Genomic DNA, 27,854 nt, shown 5'->3' on the forward strand with positions numbered 1-27,854 from the left:
CACAAAATTCACGTTTAATGGGTCCATATAAAAGAAAAAGAAAAAGAAAAAGAAAAAAAGAAAAAAAGAAAAAAAAAAGAGAAAAAGAAAAAGAAATTATTTTCAAAATCAGCACTGTTATCAATTTTGCACTGGCAGAGAATAGTTTTCTTATTCTCAATATTATTTTCATTATTTTTTATTGATTTTATTAGGACCGGAAGGTTATCCTTTAGTACGTTTTTTTTCTGGTGAAGATCCTTTAGAACTTCATTTACTCAACTTGGTGCATGAGTATGTCAAACAAAAGGAAACCTGTTTACATTCATTGGGGGAAGGTTTTTATAATCATCATTTATTTGTTGCCTAAAGCTTTCCACCAAATCTTCTATAAATCTTTGCTTGCTTGAGCTCTTTTTTGTCTGCAATAATGTTTGGTAAGTGATTGTTCCATGTTAGAAACTTCTTTCCCCTTCAAATTTGCTAACTAATATCGATCTAACTTCATTTTAGAATATGAGTGATCTGTGTGATGGTCTGAACTTCTAGTTTTCTTTTGGTTTTGTTAAAGGTGGTATTGTTTTAGGATACAATGTGGTTTTGAAGGCATTCTAAAATACCCAGTTGTAATGTTATAATTTGATAAAACTTTTTTGATCATCTGGCTACGAGTTGTAATCTTATGATTGTGCATGATGTCCAGTTGAAAAGAACAATAGGGCGCTTCATTCAAGGGCAAATGCTTCAAGTTCTTCAGGTGATTCTAGTACATTTATGAAGAACAATGATGAAATCAAGAAATTGATCGAGTCGAAGGAGGAAGAACAAGAACAGGTCAGTTTGCTTCACTCAACGGCCAACAGTATTGTTGGTTCTTTTAGTGATTGTACAACATTTATGAAGGAAAACTTTAAATTAGTGATGTTACTAGATGTGTAATTAAATGAAAAAGTTGACATCATGATTTTCCAACAGAGCATTGATGATGAAATTAAGATAATGATCAAGTCTGTGGAAGAAAAGCTAAACAAGGTCAGTTCATCCCGATCTCGTTGTGATATATACCATGTCCCCAGAACACTTTACAAGCAAAAGCCAGATGCCTACACACCTCACTTGGTCTCCATTGGTCTTCTACATCATAATGATAAAGACTTATGGATCACAGAAACACTCAAGTTGCAGTATATGAATCGCCTTCTAAGTCGACGTAAGATGACCTTTGAGTTTTGTGTTAGGGCTCTGAATGGTATGGAGGAAGAAGCTCGCAAGTGTTATTCAGACACCATGAACCTAGGAAAAGATGAGTTTATCAAGATGTTGGTGATCGATAGTTGCTTTGTATTTGAGTTCCTTTACGGCTTCACCACAGGGGAGAATGACCATTTGGTTTTGAATGATTCATGGGCTTATGATATCATCTGCAACATGATTATGGTTGAAAACCAGCTTCCTTTCTCGGTTCTCAAGCATTTAGATTCCCTACTATTTAATCGCGATCATGACTTCTCATTCAGTTTTGCTTTATATGAGTCGTTCATGAGCGGTTTTGTAGAAACACTAAGTGGCCCAATCCTTTCTAATGCTGAAGCATTAGAATCATTACTACCTGCAGTGGGTGGACCAACGCATTTTATCGATCTTTTAAGATGTATTCTCATCCCATCATCTCCAAGAGAGATACCATCTAAAGAACGGTATGTGCAGCTTGCTTATAATGCATCAGAACTTAAGAGTGCAGGTATCAAGTTCCAGAAAAAGAAGAATGCTTCTAATTTATTTGACATAGATTTTGACATGAAAAAGGGAGTATTGACAATCCCAACTATCCAAATGCTTGATGACTCAGAATTGATCCTTAGAAACCTAATAGCCTTTGAGCAAGATAAACCCGCCACCAACCGCTACTTCACAGCCTTTGCAACCTTCATGGATGGCCTCATTGACACTGATAGGGATGTGGCCTTGCTAACAGCGCAAGGAATTATTATAAACTGCCTTGGCAGCCCAAAAGTTGTGGCAGCCATGTTTAACAACATTGCGAAAGGTGTTTTCACGAGTCCTTACTTCAATGGTGTTATCATGGATTTGAATGGTTATTACAATAAATCATGGAATAAATGGATGGCAAATTTGAGGCAAACCTATTTCAACTCGCCATGGGCGGCAATTTCGGTCGCTGCTGCAGTGCTCGTCATCGTCTTGACAATGATACAGACTATTTGTTCTCTCTTACAAATTTGAAAATGAAGGCGTACTCAAAACTTTGTGTCATGTATCACTCTCTATATTCTTAGATCGTCATGGCTATTAAGTGCTTCTTGTCTCATATTTGCTTGATTTTCTTTCATGTATTTTTATTTTATTATTGAAGTACACTTTTATGTGAAAGGGAACCAGTGAGGTTTTGGGTGTTGTAAGGTTGAGAATTTGTGGAACCTATTTCTGACTTCTTCTTTTTTATTTATCTTTGCTCTTCAATTATTAATAAAAGTCTAATCCTTCATTCAAAAACTTAGAATTTTTTTTTTGGGTGAAAAATGAGTCTCTTTTTTGAATCTCAAAATATGGAGGCCTTGTTTGATATTCTTAGATTGTTATGGATGTTAAATTCTATCCAACAATTGTGAGTTTTTCTCCCTTCCTTGCATTTTGTGATTCAAGTTCAGTAGTAGATATGTGAAAAGGAAACCCTCTTCGATCCCTTCTTTATTGACAAAAAAATACTAGGAAAGAGAATTAATTAGATGATTTGTTTCTTTAGTTCTTTCAGTGCAGCTCAAAAAGGCTAAACTTGCTTAATTGGGATTCTCTTACTTAAAAAAAAAAGCTTGTGCCAAATTTTTTTAATTTCACTCATTTCAACTGCCTGAAGTTAAGGGTGGTTTTTTTTAACCATCAAAGTCGTAGTGTTTTTAACTACTGGAGTTTGTAGATGTACTTCTAGCACAGTGGTGGCAACCTCCTATATAAAGGTAATAAGTCCAAAGAAGTTATGGGTTCGACCTTCTACTTGTACCACACCTTTACCTCTTCCTTCTGGGCCTGTGGAACCCCAATCAGTATGACTAGTTGATGATGAACAAATAAAAGGAAAAAGAAAACTACTAAGTTCTTTGTACCATTAAAATTTAAGGGTAATTTTCATGGGCCCCATAATGATTGGTCCAATTCATTTTAGTTTAAATAAAAAGACATTTTGCATTTGCCTTCCTTGTGGTTTCCAAGAAGGTAAACTTAGGACAAAATGTTGATTTTACGACCAAAATGCCCTTACATCATTTCTACCATTAGATTTGCGCCACCTCGCTATTATGTCCAATGATGGAAATCAAAGGGTGGGATACATGTGTAAATATGCAATTTTGTATTTAAGGTTTTAATATTTTTCAAATTTACAAAATAGAGCTCTGGTTCTATCCGACTCACAAACCTTGATTTAAAAAACAAATCATTTAAAAAGGAGACAACCAGGCTAGAGTTGCAATGGCATTTCTAATCTGCCTACTTTACTGACTAGATTGATCAAAAGCACCTTAGAATAATAACAATGCAAGATGATGAAACATGCATTCTTTAGAATCCATTGGAGGCTGAGTGCACCGGAATCTTTTCTACAGTCTCTCATGAAGAACAAACCTATAGTTGATGCTATGATCAACTTGATACTAGGATCTTCTCTTTAGACTCCACTCTATTCACTAGCTCGATGGAACAACCTCTCTAAAATAATGCTTTATATGCAAAGAATAATGTGATGCATTAGGGTTTAGAGGACATACCTATCATCTATTTATATAGGAAAACTCATTAAATTGTCCATCAAGATCTAACAGTCCCTATTAGCCCACACTAGCCAGTCCATATTATAGTTTTAGTAACCCCATATTAGACTAAATAAAGAAATCAAGTTAGAGTGTAACACAATCAATGAAGCCCACCTTATTTGGAATATTTTATTAATATTTTAACATTATCCCACTTGGACTATATTGATTGGGACACAGTCAAGTAAAAACGAAACTTCTCTTTGGTTTTAAGAAAATACTTGAAAAATATATTGAAGACATTTTGACCTATAAGTGCACAACACAATTTTTTACTGGTTTAAAGATAATACTAAAGTTCAATCCCTTCACATTGAGCCTTCAGTAACTGCATCTTTTAAGTGACACAAGACCATCCATGATCACAAATACTTTTAACTCTATTGAAAATAGATGTAACATGGTAATCATATTTCCTTATGTCTTACCTTCAAAACTTTTTGGTTTGTTTATCAACCCAAACCTGTTTTGTGACTTAGCGAGTCAACCATTAGATTACTAGTCAGCTCACTTTGACAGATTAGACTATACTGGTTTGATTATTGGCACTGATTTAGTTAACTGATTCTAGTTCAATGGTTTGTTTTCTATTTACCTGGCTTAACTGATTAGATTTACCCAAAAAAAAATAAAAATGCAATACATATGTTGCTTTTTAATTTCTGGCCAAACTGTTAGGAATTTTGAAGCGTGCTCTTGAAGTTTTATGTTTTGGATCCTTGTGTACACAATGAATTTTCAAGGCCTAGTTTTGCCCCTATAAATGTGAAGTATGACATGACATACTTCTAGAGTAAGACATAAGGAAATTGAGGTTGTCTTTGAATTAAAATCTAGTTTGATTCATTTACTCCCCACTTTCTGTGGTCTTGTAGGTGAAGATCCTCATAAACATCTTGATATGGAACCTCTATGGTTAAAACGGGTATAACCCGAGTGGGGCTCTACGTGTAGTCGGGACGTTACCGACTGCGATGAACGGGACACACATCCCAAATAAGGTACTCTCCCAGTAAGGACAGTCAACTCCGCTACCGACTGAGGTGGGGACTAATAACAGAAAGGCGAGATCTCCGGATAGGCAACGGCTCCTGTCGGGTCAACTTACCAAAGACATAAAAGGTAACACCCACACTATAAATGCACAGATCTACCCCTCTGGTAAGCAATCCAATACACACTGAGTCCATTCTTGTGTAGCTTTGGCACGAGACCTCTCGCTCTTCGTTGTCTGACTTCATCATCAGAGGCGGCTGCTCGGCACACAAGCCGGCCCGCATCTAACCTTTTTTGCAGGACTCATCGTCTCGAATACGAGAGGAGACTCAGCCGGATCCAGAAGCATAATGATCCGCATCAGTTTGGCGCCGTCTGTGGGAATGGCAAAGCTTGGAAGCCATGGTGCGACGAGCCAACGGACGTTCCCGACAAGAAAGTATCGGGGATGATCGAGTAATTCCCGAAGAAATGGTTGATCCGTCAATCCACGAAGAACAAGAGGGACTTCCGGACAACCTGGTTCTGGAAGATCCCAATGAAGAAGGAACATCGCGAGGTCCTCGAGACCAGGCCATTATGGCAGATATGGACGAGATACGAAAAGGCATGCTCGAAATGCAGGGGGTATTACGCGGTTTGGTGCATCAAATCGGGGTCGAACAAGGAACAAGGCGTAATACCCAGTCGGGAAGGCTAATGAGAGCCTTCAGGACAGTACGAGGAGCCTGACATCCAAGGCGTATCCCAAGAGTAAAAAATACTTGGGAACAAAGGGAAATACATCCCGATCGTAGCAAGCGCCAAACCACGCCCAATGGGACAAGGATCAGTGCTTTAGAGCGCATCTCGTTGCCGCCTAAAACAGGATCCTTGCCCCCTAGGAGTCATCGGGAGGAGGTCGAGGAGATCGTGGATAAAAAGAAGAAGGGGAAAGTCAACCCCGACCTTCAAAGTCGAGAATTTCGACATCTCGGGCACCATCCCAAAGGAAGGAGGCTACAACTCCTCGTTTGAGGGGGGAACGTGTCGAATCTGATGAGGACGGTGCAAGGCAGAACCGGCTACAAAGGCGAGTAGCAGAGGTCGAACGAAAGTTGGAGGATCGGGATCGTGACGAAGATCTTGATGTGGTAGACCGGGAGCCGTTCTCGGACGAGATCATGAATATGCGTCTCCCTAGAAATTTTATCATGCCAACCTTCACCCCTTTTGAAGGGAAAACAAATCCAAAGGAGCATATCAGTTACTTCAAATCAGTAATGACCGTACTAGGTCAGGAGGATGAATTGCTTTGCAGAACGTTTCAAGCGTCACTCAAGGGCCCAGCCATTAAATGGTTCAGCAGTCTACGACCGGCATCAATAAATAATTTCTGGGAGTTGGCCCAGAAATTCATAGCCCGATTCCCCGGCGCGATCGGGAGTAAAAAGACATCCGATAGTCTCTTTGGCATACGACAAGGACGGAATGAGTCTATTCGGGATTATCTGAAAAGATTCGACGAGGTTGCCATCGAGATCGAGGAGCTTGATGATCAAGTTGCGTACAGTGCGCTTTGGAGTGGCATCACGCACCAAAGACTTCTGGAAGTCCTGTTAACGGACAAGCCAAGAACGTACGGGATGCTGTTACGCAGGTGTCAGAAGCAAGCCAGTGTCTATGAAGTGATGAGAAAAAAAGAAAAAGAAAAAAAAGAAAATGGAAATAATAAGTTGCTTAGGAAATAATATCATTATGCTAAATACTTCATTTTTCTAGTGCATACTGCTTTCCCTTTTTGCTTTATGGCTTCCATAAGTTTTTGAGAACCTGAAAGAAATTAATTATGACATATTATTGTGATTCAACTCATTTCTTTAGTTTCATTTTGTTAGCCATAATTGATAATATAATAAGGGGAATCAAAGAATTAAGAGAAGATCCAGAAAGACAGAACTTGAACTGAAAAGAAGAGTAAAGGAAAACCGTCGAGGCGCGTCAAACGTTTTCCTTAAAACAGATTTGTCCCCTCCACAGTGTGCTTGAGGATTCAACGGACGTCTGTCTCCCAGGATACATCGACGAACAACGATGTACTTAGCACAAAGTATATCGCAACGACGAACTTGACATGTGCCTTCCTTCTATCACCACACGATTCAAACACGAAACCAAACTCGAAGCCAAACTCAAACCATTGACAACACTCACAAATCGTTTTTAAAAAGACTCTTAAAACACACTTAACATTCTTCTTAAATCATAAAAGAAAACACAACCCAACAACTAACTATCTTCACCAAGGGGGAATCCCTATTTATAGAGGAATTCAATGTCTCTTTAACTAGCTTGAAAGATGAAAAGCCATAGTCATTATTCCCCAAACTTAATGAATTAAGTTATGGAAATGAAAAGCTTTATTAATAACCAAGCTAGAAACGAGAAGTTTCTTGGAAATCAAGAGTCCCCAAAACCCTCCATAATTATCTTAGGGAAATGAGAAGTTTGTTGTTTGGAAATAAAAGGTCTCATAACCTCCATTCATGAATTCTCCTTGGAAGATGAAACACCCAATAGTCTATAGGTATTCCCATAACCCTTCATTCATGACCTCTCCTTGTGCAATGAATCACCAAATAGTCCATTGGTATTCCATGCACTTATTTCCACAAACTCTCCATATGAATGATTTTCATTCACATCCACTCATGCTCAAAGAGCATATTCCAACAATCCCCCACATGAATGAAAATGACGACGAAAAACAAAATAAACAACGGCCGACAAGGTGATAGAATTCTACGGTGAAAGCCTGCATAGGATAGGTAGGTTTTGCCTTTGAACCTTCCCTTGTAAAAGTATATTTACTTTACTAGCTGATCAGGAGACGCGATGTCCTTGAACTGTTCTGCCATTTATGTAAATGATGATTTACTCCACACGTACATTCCCCCCGACACAATTACAGTTCTCATGGTTATGTCCATTTTGGCCGTGGACATCGTCCTGGTTCTGCGAGAGTTTCTAGAGAATTGAGCCCTCACAATTCTCCTTTGAAGCGGCCCCTCTTCTCTCTCACATAGGTGATTTCTTACTTAAGAGTAACCCGCATTACTCCGCTCGGATCCAACGTTTGTTCAATGCGTAAGAATCATTAAAAGCATAAGCTTAACCTATTCCTTACGGGTATCACTGTTTTCATCTTAGGAATGGGTAGAGGATGAACCCCCACAGTGATCTCACTCGGTTATTACAGTTTAGTTGTTCTATTGAACCTAGATCTTGGGATCTCCAGTCAACTAGGTTAGGTTTCCACTGTAATCAACCTATTCATTCATGGGCTTGAGTCCCATTCCTCTTGATGTTTGTTCAATTTGATCTCATTTCAACCTATGGTCAGTGGATCCGCAATCCTTTTCTTTTGACCTTCCATAGTCACGTGTCGTGACTTTATTCGAGATCAATTTGCCAACAGTATTATGTCAACGACATATGAGTCTTGACTTACTGTGATACATCACATTCTGCATTTTCTCAATAGAAGCTTAGCTATACGTATAGCAGGCATAAGAGATGCTAGAAACCAAAACAAATTTCATTTGCCCGTGTAACTTTGAGATATATAAATCTCTAGTATGAAGCTGATCAGCTATACAGTCTATTCCTACACGAGATGCTCGCCGTCTAGTTTGCTTTATAACTTGCCTTCTAGCAAGCCTTGTAGCTTTCTTTCTAGGTTGCCTTGACAATTACCAAAAGTTCCAAACCAATTAAGGAATTCAAAATACAAAACTGCCATAACAAAACAAGACTGGTTTTGCAAAAATCCGAGATGAAAATAGATAAGTTTTTACTATATATAAAACAATTTTGCAAAACCACATTGCCGATAAAACTTATAAATAGAGGCAGTCTGTAGGTATGCGCATACACTTTCATAATTGTCAAGTTTCTACTAATGGAGCATCAGCATATTCTGTCCATGAATGGACTTCACAAATTTTAAGTGCACTAACCATGAAGAGACTATTCATCACATCTCTCATAGTATAAACAATTTTAACTTGCACCTTTCAAACCCATCATGATCAATAATGTATTTTAAGCAATTAATACATACGGATGGGTGCGGTCAAGTTGAGAATATCGTAGTGGTTTAAACCGGATGATCATCCACAAAATAAGTCCATAACAATTCAATGGACCAAATATTAACCATTAGAATGCCTTAAAAATAACCTCATATATACCCAACTCGGGAATATCTTCTTAGAAGTTCCATTGCCGTTTGGCCTCTTTGCCATACATTTATCTAAGGCTACAAACTCAAATTCTATCATGAATTTGGTTACCACCTTCTAATTTGAAGGATTTCTATGAGATCCATTACTTTCAGTCATAAGCTGATAAAGAAGTCATCTATCACATGACTGCCGTGATCTCAAATCTTTTCATTTTTCCATGAAAATTCACATAAACCCCCCACAATTCGGGTTTAATATATATAAAGTTTTATAACCTTATATATTTGGTATGTGCTCCATATGTAAGTCATATGCACCATGCACACAACACTAATGAATTAGATTGCATGAATTATGCTACATCATTCATCTCTTACGACCCTTTTCATGGCCAACTATGGATTTCCTTATTCCACATAGTCTAAATACACTTGATGAATTTGCAACATGCAACCTCATATGATTACAACAAAATGTAATAAACAAGAAAAAAATTTTCAACACAACCCAAGGTTGTCATATATGTATAGTGCAACATACAAGTAAATACACTTGCTCATATATCAATAGAGAATTAAAATCATCTCTTTATTTTTGTGCTTCCAATATTTCTTGAAGTCTTTCTACAAAGATTGCAGCCTCTTAATTATTGCAACTACTTGGAAAGACTCACTCATGGTCATTCCCTCAGCATGAATTTCATGAATGATCGTTTGGAGTTATTGAACTTGACTCATCACAGTTTTTGAGTCTATCATCTTGAAATTCAAGAACTGACCCACAAGAAACTTTTTAGCACCAGCATCCTCAGATCTATACTTATGGTCTAAGGACTATTAAAGTTCCTTGGCAGAACCCTTAGGACTATACACACTATACAGTGCATCAGTCAAGTCGTTCAGAACATAGTTCCGGCATAGGAAATCAAATTGTTTCCATGATTCAATCGTTTGAGCATTTGAACCATCCTTCCCATCAATAGGAGGATCCTCTTTTAAGAATCTCGCAAGATTCAAAGTTGTTAAATAAAACAACATCTTTTGTTGCCAAGTTTTGAAGTTTAGTCCTCCAAACTTTTCAGGCTTCTCATGGTGATTTACTGAAATCGATACCGATTGAGTCGTGGCTGCAGGAGCCTTCACACTTGTGTTATCTCCCATATTTCAACCCGAACAAAATCTGAACCGCTAATGCATTTGACTCAACCTCTCCAGCAGTAGGAAGATCATTAGCTTTTAAGAATCATACTAGATATAGTTTTGTTAAACAAAACAACATCTTTTCTATCCAAGTTTAAGGTTCAGCCCTTCAAACTTTTCCATCTATTTTCAATTACATGAAAGAGTACATAAATTAGATTCCAATAGATAGCAATTCTAATTTTGGTCAATATCCAATTTCAAGACCATACTCTTTTTGCTATTTTAAGCCAAGATACTCTATGAGCATAGGAAATTGCTATATGCCTATGATTCAATAATCCCATACCAAAGTATTGGAGTTACACATATTGATCACACTAGAATATTATCTAGCCCATATGTCTATGCAATTCATCCGTTCCATAATGCAATTATGGAGCCATAAACTCCAAAACATTCTCTTTGGAAATACCAAGATAGATTGACTTAACAATCACGTGAACCAAGTAAACATATTTTCTCATGAAAATTGTAACCCAATGAACTGCTGTAGTTCCAAAAGAATCATGCCTTTAACTTTGTTATGAAACAATAAACTCAAGGCTAACAACTTTGATCATTTAGAGTTTTTGCATCCAACCCAACAAAAGCAAATCATATTAAATAAAACATGATAAAGTTGGGTAAATACCTTGAACAAAGTATCTCACAGAAGAATAATATTCACAAGATGAACTTAAAATCTTATTTTCTTCCCATACTTCTTAACGGATTTTTAGCCGTCACAATTCAATACGTACTAGATGAACTAATTGAAATCATAAGTTCACAATACCTAGTATATGAGACTAATAAGAACCAATATAATGGTGCCTTGAGCTTGAGTAAGCAATTCTTTGAAAAAACCATTACTTACCCATATTTAGCACAGGAAGATGAAAAAACCATATAATCAATACACATCATCATCTTCTCTTCCTTTCAACTTTATTTCTCCTTACATTAAATATATAGAGAAAGTAAAGTAAATAACATTATAACCTATAATGATAGGTTAACATTTTAAACAACCAAATAAATAGATGAAAACCCATGGTTGTCATCCTTGTAAATTCATTATCAGAATTCAAGGAAGGTTTTCATACTAAAGCAACAACCATTATGTAATATCTCAATGAGGATTATCATTAGAATTACATAAACAAGCAAACATATAACAGTCTTGTACTGATGTTTCAAACATCATAAAATTGGTGGAAATATCATATGATCCCCTTTCATTAGGTCTTTAGGAAAGGAGCATCAAGCAATTTAGATAGTAGTTCATGGAGTTTCTTAACAACTAAAGAGTCTAAGAAACTCTCTGCCCTTACCATGATGTCTAATAAACCAATTGAAGAGGATAACATCTCAGCAATAAAATCAAGATGACTTTCACCATGCTTGCACCAATCACTAAGTATTTCAACCACAGCTACGTACTGTTCACTCATTTACACCACCATCTGCAATAAGTAATTTATCTTTCCAGAAACTCAAAAGATTATCAAGAACTAGCCCATCAAAGGTTTCCATCTTCTCATTCAGAGATTGGACTTCTTCTAATCTTTGACGCTTGGAATAAGAACCCATGTCTTATACCTTAAAGAATCTGTTTTAAGATTGTTAGCCAAAATTGATAATATAATAAGGGGAATCAAAAAATTAAGAGAAGATCCAGAAAGACAGAACTTGAACTGAAAAGAAGAGTAAAGGAAAATCGTCGAGGCGCGTCAGACGCTTTCTTTAAAACAGATTCGCCCCCTCCACAGTGTGCTTGAGGATTCAACGGACGTCTGTCTCCTAGGATACAACGATGTACTTAGCACAAAGTATATCGCAACGACGAACTTGACATGTGCCTTCCTTCTATCACCACACGATTCAAACACGAAACCAAACTCGAAGCCAAACTCAAACCATTGACAACACTCACAAATCGTTTTTTAAGAAGACTCTTAAAACACACTTAACATTCTTCTTAAATCATAAAAGAAAACACAACCCAACAACTAACTATCTTCACCAAGGGGGAATCCCTATTTATAGAGGAATTCAATGTCTTTTTAACTAGCTTGAAAGATGAAAAGCCATAGTCATTATTCCCCAAACTTAATGAATTAAGTTATGGAAATGAAAAGCTTTATTAATAACCAAGCTAGAAACGGGAAGTTTCTTGAAAATCAAGAGTCCCCAAAACCCTCCATAATTATCTTAGGGAAATGAGAAGTTTGTTGTTCGGAAATAAAAGGTCTCATAACCTCCATTCATTCATAAATTCTCCTTGGGAGATGAAACACCCAATAGTCTATAGGTATTCCCATAACCCTTCATTCATGACCTCTCCTTGTGCAATGAATCACCAAATAGTCCATTGGTATTCCATGCACTTATTTCCACAAATTCATTTATTTCCACAAACTCTCCATATGAATGATTTTCATTCACATTCACTCATGCTCAAAGAGCATATTCCAACACATTTTACCCTAGTTTCCTTGTTTTTCCATACCTTACCTAAAACCTCATTACAACCTATTAAAGACCTTTGGATGTGTGTGTTTGATTCAATACTTAGTGGTAGAGGCTTAATTTCTTTGCAAGCATATGGTAAATTATCTTTCTATGATTGATTTGAGTGATTTTGTTACCCTTAAACACTTGAGTGTATAGAGTGAATCCAAATGAGAGGGTGTTGGATCTTGATGCATCTTGAATCTGATCATTTATTGAAACTATTTGTTCATTCATGTAGATTGATGAAGTTTAGTTGAAATAGTTAAGTCGTAGTTGAAATTCAATATATTTTTGAAATCGTAGAGGAGAAGAATTTTTAAAATATGGTTTGAGGACAAGCAATGGTTTAAGTGTGGGGGAATTTGATAGGTCACTTAGTTGCATTAATATTATATCAAATCCTTTGTATATAGTGAGACTAATTGGTTTTTTTTATTTGGATTTCTATTATATGGACAGATTAGAGCGTTTGGATATCAAGTCCAGAAAAATAGTGGTTTAAAACTATAGCGCCACATTTTTAAATCAAATCAAAGAACCAAACCCAAATTAAGATGGATGATTGATTATGTCCAAAACTGGAGATTTGATTTTGTCCAAATCAAGATCATTTTCATAAAATGTCTTAATTCAACAAACAAAGATTTCATTCTCTCTTGCGATCAGACATCTAAGGAAGAAGCAGAATTGGAAAATGACTAAACTAAAAACCACAGCATTAGCAAGAAGGATAATGGAAACAATCAAATAGGCAATGGGGAAGAATGAAAACCATTGAATGGGCAAGGAGAAAGAAATGAAACAACTGAATTGGGAAGAATTGCATTGCTAAAGAGAACAATGGAAATGACAAAATTGGAAAGGATATGGAATTGAAAGGAAGCCTCTATAAGAAGGAAGATATTTTTAGAGATTAGACATCACACACCACAACAAGAGAAAGCCAGAATTCGGAGGAAGAAAGGGCATGTTCATTTTTTTATTCTTCTTTCCCATGTCTACCTAATTCTATATTTTGATCAAGATTAATAGACTCCGGGTAATTACTTTTCCTTAATTCTCGGGTAAATATACATTTTCCATATTTATTATGTGATTGGATTAATATTGATGCGTCCAAAATCTGCTCAGCCCTTAGATCTCCTAGTGATGTCCTGCAAAACGAAAGCGTCAGATGTGGCCCGACCGCTGGGGTCGGGAGTCTACCTCCGAAGGCTAAGTGAGTTGATGAACTTAATCACAAACGGCTCTGCTAGAAGCGCAGAGCTTAAGGAATGAAGAACTGGGAAAGGTGATCTAGATAGCAGATCGCTGATAGTTTAGGTCTATCAGTATGTATCTGAACCTGAGTCTCATATAGTATTCTTTTCCATCCCCTCACCTTGTATGGTAGTGAGGTTTATATAGAGTGTACCTTCGAATCTCCTTCGTTGGATGCACTTGAGCCTTCTTCGGGTAGTCGTTGGATCTTAACAGTTAGATCCATTGAGCAATGGACTTCTACTAGTTTGGACTAGTAGAGGACTCCTGAGATAATTTTTAGGTTATGTGATGATTATCCCTTCGATAATGATTATCCGCAGCCGTCAATTCGAGTCTGCCATTATTAGGGTGATTATCCTAATCCATAAGTAGGATTAGGGCGCGCTTGCAGCCGAATAAGCTTTCTTCTTCAGCAAGCCATCTTCCGGATCCGGTTCACTCAGGAGCGAGTCGGATCTCTTCGTCTCGACCGGGGTCGAGGGTCGGACCAGGTATGAACCCGGTCTGATCATAATCTCTCCATATCAAATACTTAGACACGAGACCTATTGTTTGATGATTAATTCAATACTTAGTCAATTAGAATAATTATTTATTATTGTAATATAAATGAAAATAGCATTCTTGAAGGGGTAATCAATGCCCTAGAAGTTTGCTATGAGAATGTATGTCTTAGGTTAAATAAACAAGGTTTTCCGGGTTTATTGACTAGGGATTGGATCCTTAACATTTTATGCGATTAATAGACATGACTCAAAAGACAGATTCGAAGGTTATGTTTATTGATTAATGATGAATCAGAAGGTTATCGAGAAAGTAAGGAAAGATTGGTTGTTAGAGGACTGATCCTCAATGACCATAACCAATCTACCCAAAGTTAATTTTTTTCTTTAAGTCAATGATCAATTAAAAGAATCAATATTGAAATTAAATCTAGATTGAAAGTTTTTATTATTTTGATTTTCTTGTTAACTACTACATCCGTTTATTTGTTTTATTCATTATTTAGTTTTTCGATTCAAACCCCCCCTTCAAAATTTCTATCAGGGAATAAATATTCACCAATCTCTTTGGATTCAACCCTACACACTACTATTACAAATTCAGTTGAGAGAAGGATTTTCTTTGGTGGATTCGACACCCATCAAATTTGGGTGCCATTGCAGGGAATTGGTTCTTTTAGATTTAATCCTTTTGTTTTATTTTTATTTTTTATTACTATTTTCTTTTAAGAATTTTGTCCCCTTAATCACTTGGTTGTTTGTTTTATGCCTCAATTCACATGTACCTCAATCCACTTGTACATGTGAACTTCAACTTGATCAAGAGATTGTAGATTGAGGAGGGAAATCAAACAACGCTTTCAGGGAGTATCATCTTCTTCATCTCCTAATATCGATTTAATTGGATTATTTAAGCTTGAAGAAGAAACTATGATGCTAATAATATTAATGAAAGGACCTTAAAAGTTTTAACTATGCCAAATTTGAACCAACAACCATTATGCATTGAAGTATTGAGGTTGTTTTCGAATTAAAATCTAGTTTGATTCATTTACTCCCTCGCTTGCTTTCTGTGGTCTTGCAGGTGAAGATCCTCATAAATATCTCAATGAGTTCCATATGGTATGCTACACATTGAAGCCATAAGGTGTAACCGATGAACAAATCAAGTTATGAGCCTTTCCATTTTCTTTGTCTGAAAAAGCTAAGGATTGGTAGTACTACTTACCTTATGGTTCAATAACCACCTGGATTGAGATGAAAAAAACAGTTTTTTGAGAAAAACTTTCTTGCCCCGCGAACTGCCACTATATTGTATGCTAGTTGTTCCCAACATCAAATTTCTGAACGATGAAGGGGTTGGTGTATAAAACCCCTACTGATTAATTTAATCTCTAGTCGGAATGATCCACCAGAAAAAAGTCTCTTCCATTGAAGAACGTTTTGATAATCTATAAATTGATCTTTACTTCAAAAGAATCATTCCACAGATGCATGCGCAACCCAACACTTCAAAATGAAATTCATGAACATGCCAATGCGCAACCCAACACTTCAAAATGAAATTCATGAACATGCCAAGGTTGTTAAAGAATTCGTAAGGCCACGAAAATGTGATCCATACTCATTACAAGTAGAATTTGTAAGGCCAAGAAAATGTGATCCATACTCGAAACACTTGTATGAGTAAGGAAGCAAAAGAAGTGTGTGTGGCGGGGGTGTGTGGGTGTTGTTTTTTTATTTTTATTTTTAATCTTTCTTGATCATCTCTGTTGGCTTCAGAAGATCTGATATTGTGGATGAAACTTCTTGAGCATCTTCTGGATTCGTTTCACATGAAAAAGAGAAGATGTGTGAATAGAGTTATTGCCTCGCAGAAACTACCTCGTTTTCAAACACACTTTAGATAACATGAAAGTGAGAACGATAGATTACAGGGTTGTCAACAACTTGGTTCGTAAACAACCACTGGTCCCCAACTAGAAACCCAGAAACAGGAAAACAAAAACCCAGACAAACGCAAAACCCACACACTCTGGATTGTCTTCAAAACCTCAGGCGATCTTGACTTCGATGTTCTTGGCCTTCTTGGGCTCCGGCGGTGGCAACTTTTCCACAGTGACTGTAAGGACACCGTTTTCGTAAGAGGCAGATATGGAATCAGGGTCGGCGTTATCAGAGAGCACAAATTTCCTCATGAACTTGCCCTGCCTACGTTCCATCTTCACAAACTTAGCTTCATCTTTGTCCTCACGCTTTCTCTCTCCACTGACTTGCAGGATGTTATCCTCCACCTGCACTCTGATATCTGTGGGTTTAACCCCTGGCATGTCGATGATGAACACATAGGCATTTGGGTACTCCTTGATGTCTGCAGGGGTGGCAGCCATGGCCTTGGCATCTCGGACGTAAGTCTTACTAGGAGCATGCTTCTCGCTCTCGTCGGCAATGTCCAGAACATGTTGAATGCTTCTGAGCATATCATTGTCGAAACCCATGAACCTGAAATCCATCTCTCTCAGGAAATGAAATCCAGTAGCTGGTTAGATCTCTTTGAAAGGATGATGGGATTTTCTGTTTTTGTTTTTGCTGTGACAATCACTAGATTGATATATATAGCAGATACTTTTATACGGTGGAATATCTAGAATAATAGAGAGGACGAAAGGAAGTTTGTTCTGGAACCTTTGGGGTTCATCTCTGCAGGTTTTCAAAGTACAAGCGGATAGGAAATTCCAACACGTTCACCTTCTAACTTGACGTGTTGATTGTATTATCTTGACTTGTCCTAATTCTGTGCCTCTTTCTTCTGTCTATATATTTTTTTGAAATATTGGCACACGTGTTTGATAGTTTTTGGAAACATTTTTATTTTTTGAGATCAGTTATTATGTAATATTATTTTTATAATTTTCATGTCGAGAGATCATTCTTGATTCATGATAGACGTTTGATAAAGTCGTTATAAAAATATTTTTTTTACCTGATTTATACTTCGAAAAAATATAGTTTTCGTTAGGATTCACATCCTCTGTAATTCTTTTCCTCTATAATTCCCGGTTCATCTTTATAAGTTTTCAAAGTACAAGCGGATAGGAAATTCCAACACGTTCACGTTCTACTTGACGTGTTCATTGTATTAGTTTGACTTGTCCTAATTTTGTGCCTCTGTTTCTTCTGTCTTTATATTTTTTGAAATATTGGTACGTGTTTGGTAGTTTTTGCAAACATTTTTTTTTGAGATCAGTTATCATGTAAAACTATTTTTATAATTTCATATCCAGAGATCATTTTTGGTTCATAATAGACGTTTGATAAAGTCGTTATAGAAATATATTTTTTACCTGACTTATACTTCGAAAAATCTAGTTTTCGTAAGATTCACATTCTCTGTAATTCTTTTCCCTAGGTTGCGTTTGTTTGCAAAGGTAGGGTGGGAAAATAAAACATGTGGGTCCCATGTGTAGGGTGAGGAAAAAGGAAAGGAAAGGAAAGGATTTTGTGGAAAAGTGATAGTGGTGGGTCCTACTTTTTACTTTTCCCAACTTTCCCACAAAGTCCCACCAAATATATGGGGTTTTAAAATGGGTTGGGGTGGGAAAGTTGGGCAGCCACATCACCAGACAAGCTTCCTTGAATCAAGGAAGCTTGTCTCTCACTTTCTCATCCTATGCAACCAAACAATCTACCATTTTAGGATTTAAGAGAAAAGTGAAAAATCTACACTTTTTTCAAAAATTTTCCCACCCCTTTTATTCCAGCAAACAAACGCAGCCCTAGGGAATTGTAGGGAAAGGAATTACATAGGATGTGAATCCTTTTCATAAGGATGCGGGGTGGGTGGATTAACATCCTCTGTACTTCCCATCCTTGTAATTCCCTGCAATTCTCTCTTGAGATATCGCCATGTGGAATTAAGAAATCCAACGGTAACCAATTCATTTTAAATTTGATTTTATTTAAACCCACCGATATATTCCTCTCTCCTTTCTCTTCCTGAAATTCAAGAAAAAACTTGAATCCTCTCTCTCTCTCTCTCTCTCTCTCTCTCTCTCTTCTGTGCTCACTCTCTCTTCAAGAAATTCAGAAAAACGCCCTGGATTACACCTCTATAGGCTCATGGCTCTCTCCTCTGCGATTTTCTCTCTTATAGGCTCACAGCTCTCTCCTCTCTCTTCACAAAATTTAGCGAGATCTCTAGAATTGCAGCGATCATCTCACTCTGTCTTCTATGCTCACGGCGGGTGGTAGAAACTATTCCTAAAACTTCTAGGTTGGTTTCATCATAGCGGTAATCTCTACTTAGTCTCTCCATGGAAAATCACTCTTAATTTATTTGCTCAATGTGGTAAAAGCTCTGCGATTTTCACATTGCATTGAGGAAGATTTCTACCCTTTTCGTTCTCTTCTTTTCCTACGATACTCAACTAAATTCTTGAGCTTTAATTTCATTGGGGATTTGGTGTTTGATAATATATTTTGAACATTGGTAGTGGTTTAAGATCGAGAAGTAATGATAATTTTAGGCAACCCACTAGGTGGATGAATATGAAATTTGTGTGGAGTCTCCCTCAGGTTTATAAAAGACTCGATTAAAATTTTTTAGCAGTTTGACCTTCTAGAAGTAAAGAAAAATAGTTGCAGTTACGACTGCTAAAAGCTTTGGGTTTTTAGTATACTGCTCTTAACACGTACTGCCTAGGTCTTATTCACTTTAAAATTGACTTGTATTGGCTAATGCTCAAAAGAAGTTCAAAGGATAAAGAATGCACACAATACCATGGCAGACGAACTCTCAAGGCTAGCTAATGCCAAAGAAAGGACTCTTGAACCTTCGGTCTACATTGAAGAATTGAGCTCCTCGAGCAACCAAGTGAAAGAAGTTTCCTACATTAAAGATGAATAATGTTGGATGGACCCAATCATTGAATACATGCAGGATGACAAGCTGCCCAAAGATCCAAAAGAGGCCAGAATTGTTCAAGTTCGAGCAACAAAATTCACAATGCAGAATGGAAGACTATATCGAAGATCTTATACTAAACCACTGCTTAGATGTCTGGGACCTGAAGGATAAAAAACTACCTTAGTAGAGGTACACGAAGGGATCTGTGGAGCGCACATGGGCGGTCGAGCACTGGCACACAAGATATTAAGGCTCGGTATATATTGGCCAAAGGTTCAAGAATATGCTATGGAGTACGTAAGCCACTGCAACAATTGTCAAATTCATTCGACCGTATCAAGAAAGCCTGAAGCAACCCTAACGTCAATTATTGATCCAATCCCATTTGCGATGTGGGGAATCTACATCATGGAAAAATTTACCAAAGCATCTAAAGGTCGGGAATGCTTGATTGTGGCAATCGATTACTTCACCAAATAGGTGGAAGCAATCCCATTAGCAACGATCACTGAGAAAAGAGTGGAAAAGTTCGCGTTGGACTCAATTATCCATAGGTTAAGGATCCCAAAAATTCTTGTCACCGACTATGGAACACAATTTGATGACCCCAAATTCGAGCAATTCTGTAACATATACATGATTGAGCATCGAATGTCATCAGTAGCATATCCTCAAAGCAATGGCCAAGTAGAGGTAACCAACTGAACCCTGCTGGATGGAATAAAGAAGAGACTCGAATCTAACAAAGCTTTGTGGGTCGAAGAACTCTCGAATGTCTTTTGGGCTTACCGAACTACGGTTTGAACACCCACGGGAGAAACTCCATTCAAATTGACCTATGGATCAGAAGCGTTAGCTCCAGTCAAGGTGATGGCAGGAACTCTCCGAGAAAGGGAATTTGAAGAAAAGGCAAATGAACAAGGACTGTTAGACAGCTTAGATCTGCTAGATGAAGTTCGAACGAAGGCCGTCGCCCAAACTCAACATTATCAACGGAAGTGGCCTCTTATTACAATACTCGAGTGAAGCATCGACAATTCCCATCAGGGGTTTAGTCCTCAGAAATACTTTAGCATCATATCCACGTCATCAAAAGAAATTGGATCCTTGATGGGTAGGTATGATAATCAAGCCAGTTGGTTCGGGAGCGTATAAGCTGAAGAACCTAGCTACAGATCACGAACTTGATTGATCTTGGAATGCAAGACATTTGAAGAAATTCTATCCTTAAATAAGATAATAATAAGAATTCTCTATATAACTCTTCAAAGAGTAAAAATAATATTTATTATCGATGTGGTATGAAAGTCATTAGGCATGTATCTGTCATACTCTACAATATTTCGTTTTTTTTTTGGTAATATTTCGTTAAGCTTTGTCAAGTCTTACTTAAAGTATGAAAATAAGTGGAGATAAATTGGACTGGAACATATTTTGCTTATAAAGGGGATGATTTTGATGGCTTTACAGATAGTACATATTTAGATGCTACAAACTCTTTTGAAGATAATAATTGAAGATTTGGTTATGCTAATAGAGTTTAAATAAAAATAAAATTGATATTATGTTAGTTTGTAATTCTTTTCCTCTCAAATTTCATATCATATGTTAGTTTGTCTTAAATTTAATCTTTTTCCTTTTTAATTTTTTTATTAATTTTTATATATTTTTTAATGTATTTTGTTTCATTTTGATGAAGAATGTGAATATTCTTTAATGTGCTACGATATATATTATACTAAGAGAGAAAACAAAGTATTTATTTTATTTGATGACGTGGAAGCCAATGTTTATACAATAATTGATAGTGCAACATTGATTGAGGGCTCTAGAAGAGCTAATCTATTATTGACTAAGAGATTAAATAGCTATAAATAATGCATTATTTTGTAGTAAGTCTCAAAGAAACTTATTAAGTTTCGAAACTATTTGCAAAAATGATTATTAGATTGAGACTACCAATGATGGTAAAACCGTTAAAGTGAATATCTATATATTATTACAAAAGTGTTAGATCTTTCCTCCCAATTTGTACTACATGAATATTTACATGATTAAAACACATGTTTAGGTAAATAAAATGAATATGGATTCTGATAGTTTTATTATTTGGCATGATTGATTGGACCATCCCAAATCAAGTATAATGTAAAAAAATTTATTGAAAATTCATTTGTCAACTATTGAAGAATTAGAAGATTCTTCAATTAAATAAATTTTCTTGTGCTATTTGTTCTCAAGGAAAATATATGATTAGATATTCACCAACTAAAGTTGAGATTGAATATTTTGCGTTTTTGAAACATATACAAGGTGAAATATATGGGTTCATTCACCCATCATGCGGACCATTCAGATAACATATGATTTTAGTAGATGCATCTATAAAATGGTCATATGTATGTTCATTATGAATTCACAATTTGGTATTTGCGAGATTGTTTGCTCAAATAAATAGATTAAGAGTACAATTTATGAATTATAAGATAAAATAATTTTTCTTGATAATACTGATGAATTTACATTTCAGACTTTATGATTCTTGTATAATAACTGAGATCACAGTTGAATAGCCTATTGCTCATTTTTATATCCAAAATGATTTAACAAAATCATTTACTAAATGTTTCCAATTAATAGTTAAACCATTATGAGAATAAAATCTCGTGTCAGCATCGGGATATGTTATTTTATATACAGAATTACTTATACGCATCAAGCCAATAAGTTGTCATAAATTCTCCCAATTTATAATTGGCTTAAGGTCATAAGCTAAATATTCTTCATCTTAAAATTTTTGAATGTGCGGTTTATGTTCTAATTGCTCCACCACAGTACACAAAGATAAGTCTCTAAATAAAGTTGGGAATATATGTTGGATATGAATCTCCTTATATAATTCAATATTTTGCCAATGATTGGAGATTTATTTAAAACAAAACTTAATGATTATCATTTTGATGAATTAGTTTTTTTCCAACGAGGGGGAGAGGATAAATAGTTAGAAAAAAGAGATTGATTGTAATGCATTATCATTATCTCATTTAGATCATTGCACTGAGCAATGTGAACCTGAAGTTCAAAAGATAATGCATTTACAAAGTATTATGAATCAACTGTCAGATTTGCTGCAATGCTAAGAGTTATTAAATCTCATATTCTAGCTGCAAATGCTCCAATTTGAGTTACTGTTCTAGCAGGACAATTTATCAATGCAAATGAAATTAAACTTCATTTAAAACGTTGAATGTCAATTGGTTTCAATGATAAAATCATAGAAAAAGGAGAGAAAATAATCAAGATAGTCATAATATGAAAACAATTGATTATTAAATCCTGAAGACATAGTTTTCTATAAAACCCCAGAAGAGGTTCAGCTATCTGAAAATAATAAAGAGATCTCTATTAGTTATGTCAGTATGTGTAGGAAAAAAGTATAACAAAAAAGATAAAGTTGTCGAAAATATGTTTGCATATTATATTATTTTTGAAATAATGCAACAAGACGAAGATCTTGAACATAAATTTGTTGATGAATGTAAATGAAAAAATGATTGGCCAAAATGAAAAGACGCAATTCAATCAGAATTGATCAAAATGGAAAGTCTTTTAGTCCAAACATCTGAAGGTATAAAGCCAATGGGGCAAAATGAGTTTTCGTGTGAAAATAAAATGAGAAAAAGAATAAAATCATGAATTATGGCACAAGAATTTTCGTAAAGGTCTGACATTTATTATAGGGAAACAAGTTCTCTTGTGATGAATGCAATCACCTTCAAATATCTTACTAGTATGAAAATATATGAAAATTTTAACTTGCGTCTAATTGATATTATTACAGTCTATTTATACGGCTCACTCGAGTATTAAATTTATATGAAAATCCCTGAAGGATTCAAGGTGCCTGAAGCACATAAATATTCCTGGGAATTTTGTTCAATAAGGCTTCAGAGATAATTATAGCATATATTGTATAACCTCCTTAGTCCTTAATGAATATTCACTAAGTGATTGGTATAAAAATGATCCAATTTATTATTGTGCCTTTGTTAAATAATATGGATCTAACTTTGTTATAATAAGTGTATATGTTAATATTATCGAAACTCTTTAAGAACTTCCAAAAGCAATAGATTATTTGAAAAAAAGTTGAAATGAATAATCTTGAAAAGACAATGTATTGTCTTGACTTATAAATTGAGCATTTCACAAATGAAATATTCGTTCATCAATCAACTTTTATAGAGAAGGTTTTGAAGCAATTTTATATGTATAAACTACATCCATTGAATACTCCGATGGCTATGAGATCGCTTAACGTAAAGAAAGATTCATTTCAATATGAAGAAAACAATGAAGAATTTATTGGTCGTCCTGAAGTACCATATCTCAATGCAATTGGGGCATTAATGTATCTTGCTAATAATACACAATTGAATATAACATTTTCTATAAGTGTAATAGTAAGATTTATCTCTTTTCCAATACGAAGACACTAGAATGTTGTTAAAATATATTTCAATACCTTTGATGAATTATTGACATGATGTTATTTTATAAATGTAGACATCAACTTATTTGTTATGCAGATGTAGAATATTTACCTAATCTAGATAAAACTAGATCTCAAACAGACTATTTATTCACAAGTGAAGGTTAGCTATTTCATGGCATTCAACAAAATAAATTATAGTTGTCACTTATTCAAATCATGTTGAGATAATAATGATTCATAAAGTAAGTCGACAATGTATTTAGTTTAGATTTATGATACAACACATTCAGGAAGCATGCAGTCTTCTACTAACAAAAAGTGTTTCAACTATATTATGTGAAGATAATGCTACATGCATAGTTCAATTGAAGGGAGGATACATCAAATGAGATATAAAGAAATATATCTCACCGAAATTCTTCTTCACTCATGATCTTCAACAAAATGGTGAAATCTATGTTCATTGAATTTGTTCAAGTGATAATTTGGAAGATTTATTTACTGAGGTATTGCTTACTTCAAATTTTTAGAAGCTGGTATATGAAATTGGAATGTGCGTTCTTAAAAATATTCAATGATGTTATCATCGGGGGATTAAAATATGTGCTGCATTTTTTTTCTTTCACCGAAGTTTTGTCCGATCTGGGTTTTCCTAGTAAGGTTTTTAATGAGGCAGCTAACAATACGCATTATTTATATATGTATATTTTTTTTTCCTTCACTAAGATTTTTTTCCCATAAGGTATTTTTAAGTAAGGTTTTAACAATGTACATTATCTATTGATGGACATTTAAATGGGAGTGTTATAAATAATATTTATTTATGGATGTTCATTACTCCCAAAAAGATCATACCAAAATATGCTAAGAATTATAATATATAATTCTTAGCATGTGATCTTGGCAATCCACATTCATATATTAACCAAAGATCTTAACAATCCATCATTCCATATCAAGATCATCTTATTGTGTGTAAGAATTATATATTATATATTTTTTTTGTAGACTTTAATATTTTCATATAAGAGAAGATGTTAGTTCCATTATAAATATGCGATAAATAATTCAATAAAGAGTTGAACTCATCTTGTCATAATTTTCTTTTTTTGTCTTGAATATATTTCTCAATTTTATAACAAAAATCAAGTTTATTGCTCATTTTTTAATTTCTATAGCCATTGTTGGAGTCTATGAATTTTTGCAAGTCTAGAAATCCAACAAAAATACTAGTACAAGATAGAAGTTCAACTATGACACTTGTATTGTATTCTCAGTGACATCAATTGTTGGTGGAATTGTATGTGTAGCACTTGGTTTCGTTACTTAGGAGTTAGCAATTACAAGGAAGATTGTGATATTTAAATTAGACATTGTAATTTCATATAATGATAAATATTGTTTTGACAATAGATTTTCATTTTGAAGAAATCTGGTTAAGTAATTCCTTAGGTCAACACCTATTCATAAAGCAAAATACAGTAGTATACATGCTTGCTTCCCTAGTTATATCACTTCAAACTCTCTTGTATGTTTGATTAATTATAAGGGAAATTAAGGGGGAAGAAATTAGATTCTTGTATATTTAAAAATAAATGTGTATAATCATTAACTTCAGGTGATTGTACAAGTTAATTGTTCTTTAGGTAAACTAAGTTACTTTAATTACCACTAGGGTGGTGGTCTAGTAGTCCCTAGTTCACTCCCATCTGGTTTGGTTTTTCCCTTATCCGGATTCAAACCCCTTCCTTCTTGCTCCTATGTTTTTTGCATTGGACAGTTGTGTGCCCTTTCACATGGCTAATACTTGCATAGGTTAAACTCGAAAGTCTGAACATTGTGTAGAAGAGGGGATAAGGTCACCACTATTGCAACTTCTTTTGATTACCCCATATATATATATTTAAATAATAATCAAAGTAAAGTGAAATTAGATAACCGAACATGAAATCATTTGTAGTTAGGTAGTAATATAGTCTCTTTTTTTTTTTATGGTAACACACATGTCCAAACCTTAGGCCCAACGATTCTTGTAGATACATTTCACAAGGGCAGATTCATCTCAGGCCCTTTTGCCTGATAACTCTTAGAGCCTCCCAATTTATACACCACATTCTACTTCTCAGCCCATCCAATAACATTCTTTCTTGTTTACCTTCTTGTTTACCTTAAAGTTGGGCTGGTGCATGCGCAGGCCTATAATAAGGTTATCTCAGGTTGGGCCTGGGTTTTGTCTTGGTAATGGGTGTCTTTCTTTGATTTTCCACACTTGACCACTATTCCTAGTACTAGTCCAGAAAACCAATTTGTGGGTTGAATAGGACGGTTAAAATCTAATGCGTGTCAGGCAAGGCCCAACTTGAGGCTTCTTGGTGTGTGATGGCAAAGGCCCAGACCAATTTTTCGTTGGATTGCCTAAACCCAAGCATATCTGACTAAGTTTTAGGCTGGGACAGACTAGACCAGACTCCCTTTATTTATCATTTGTTCCAATAAAGTCATTCGTGGTCAATTGTTTTATAATTTTTAGAGCAAATTGCACTGGCACCCCAAAATAGAGGTCTTAAAGCACTGACACCCCACTTTATGTTTAAAAAGCACAAAAACCCCTAAATTGAATTTTCATTGGATATATTTTTTTCGCTAAAAGGGTCATTTTATAACGAAAATAAGAAAAAGAAAAGAAATACAGCAATTAGTACCTACCTTGCTCACCCGCAACAACAGTTGCCCCCAATACACCTTTCCTCACTGGTTCCTACTCATAATTGACAACAACTAAATCATCATAAACGAAATGTAGGACGTCTAGATGCATCCAAATCAAGATCTTTAAGAAAAACTTCATAACAATAGTTACAGAGCAACACTATCCTCTCCCAATGGGAGGCTCTGATGCACTTTGGATACTTTCGCTAAAGCTGCATCTACCTTCTTGAATTCCTCTGCTATAGAAACCTTTTTACTTGTTACTACTTTCTTCACTGCGTGAGCCTTCTTCTTCGGACGACCAGGTTTCCGACGAGGAGAACCTTCAGCCCGCACTGATATAGACGGAGACGAAAGTGGAAGAACTACTTTCAATTGCAAAGTTTCATCATTGGCCGAACTCTCCAGCCTGGCTGAATTCTGATCGGCCCCACAATAGTCCAAATCATCCTCCGTAGTTCCTTCAATGGCTGAACTTCTAATAATATTTGCAACTTCAGGTCCCACCAATGAACACTCCAAAGAAGGGTTTCCAATTTGCATAGAACTCTTACCTGCAACAAGCACTTTTTGAAATTCAAAAGGAGTGGTCGAACCACTTTCGAGCTTATCTGTAGGTCCCACTAGTGAACTCCCCCAAGGAAGTTTACCAATTGGATTAAAACACTTTGCTGCATCTAAGGAATTTTGAATTTCAAAACTAGAGTCCACGGCCAAAGAAGCTGCTTCAAAATTATTCAAATTCTGTTGGGCCCCGCATGACCCCACTTGAAGCTCCAAACTAGAGTTCACGTCCAATGCAGTTTCTTCCAATCTAATCCAATTTTGTTGCGTATAAAAGTCTTCCACATAAACCGAAATTCTGTTCCGTAGAAGAGTCTTCCACTCTAACCGAATTCAGCAGGGCCCCACAAGGCCTCTCATGAAGCTTTTCAAACCGTTCAAAAGAGCCAATATCCTTAGTGGCCGAATTAGGTGGAAGTTGGTTAGTCGTGGGACCAACAGAGGTAACTACGTTCTTTGAAAGATTACCAACCAACTTAGAACTCTTGCCTTTATCTAAAATTTTTTGAAGTTGAAAATGATCACTTTGAGAGAGAGAAAGATCAAGAGAAGAGTTCTCGCTAGACGTGATCACCACATCAGAGGGAACCAACCTTGTAGATTTGAAATTTGAATTGAAATTTGAAATTGAATTTGCTGCACCCTCATTGGATGAAATAGAGTCCTCCAAACCCGCCACCTCTAGAGC

At 35.7% G+C, this 27,854-nt stretch overlaps 1 protein-coding gene and 1 pseudogene across 1 annotated transcript; one reads left to right on the forward strand and one right to left on the reverse strand.

Moving 5' to 3' along the window:
* The first annotated feature begins 283 nt into the window (after positions 1-283).
* On the forward strand, positions 284-2,413 carry LOC149011821 (UPF0481 protein At3g47200-like). Its single transcript, XM_089163493.1, has 3 exons — positions 284-416; positions 683-813; positions 955-2,413. Exons 1-3 carry the CDS (start codon positions 410-412, stop codon positions 2,221-2,223), a joined length of 1,407 nt encoding a protein of 468 aa, XP_089019619.1. The 5' UTR covers positions 284-409; the 3' UTR covers positions 2,224-2,413.
* A 14,133-nt stretch (positions 2,414-16,546) lies between these two features.
* Positions 16,547-17,005, reverse strand: LOC149011822 (17.3 kDa class II heat shock protein pseudogene; annotated as a pseudogene).
* Positions 17,006-27,854: the final 10,849 nt, after the last annotated feature.

The sequence above is a fragment of the Hakea prostrata genome, chromosome 7, assembly GCF_041222555.1.
Source record: "Hakea prostrata isolate BN-2017 chromosome 7, UWA_Hpros_2, whole genome shotgun sequence".
NCBI classification, from domain to species: domain Eukaryota; kingdom Viridiplantae; phylum Streptophyta; class Magnoliopsida; order Proteales; family Proteaceae; genus Hakea; species Hakea prostrata.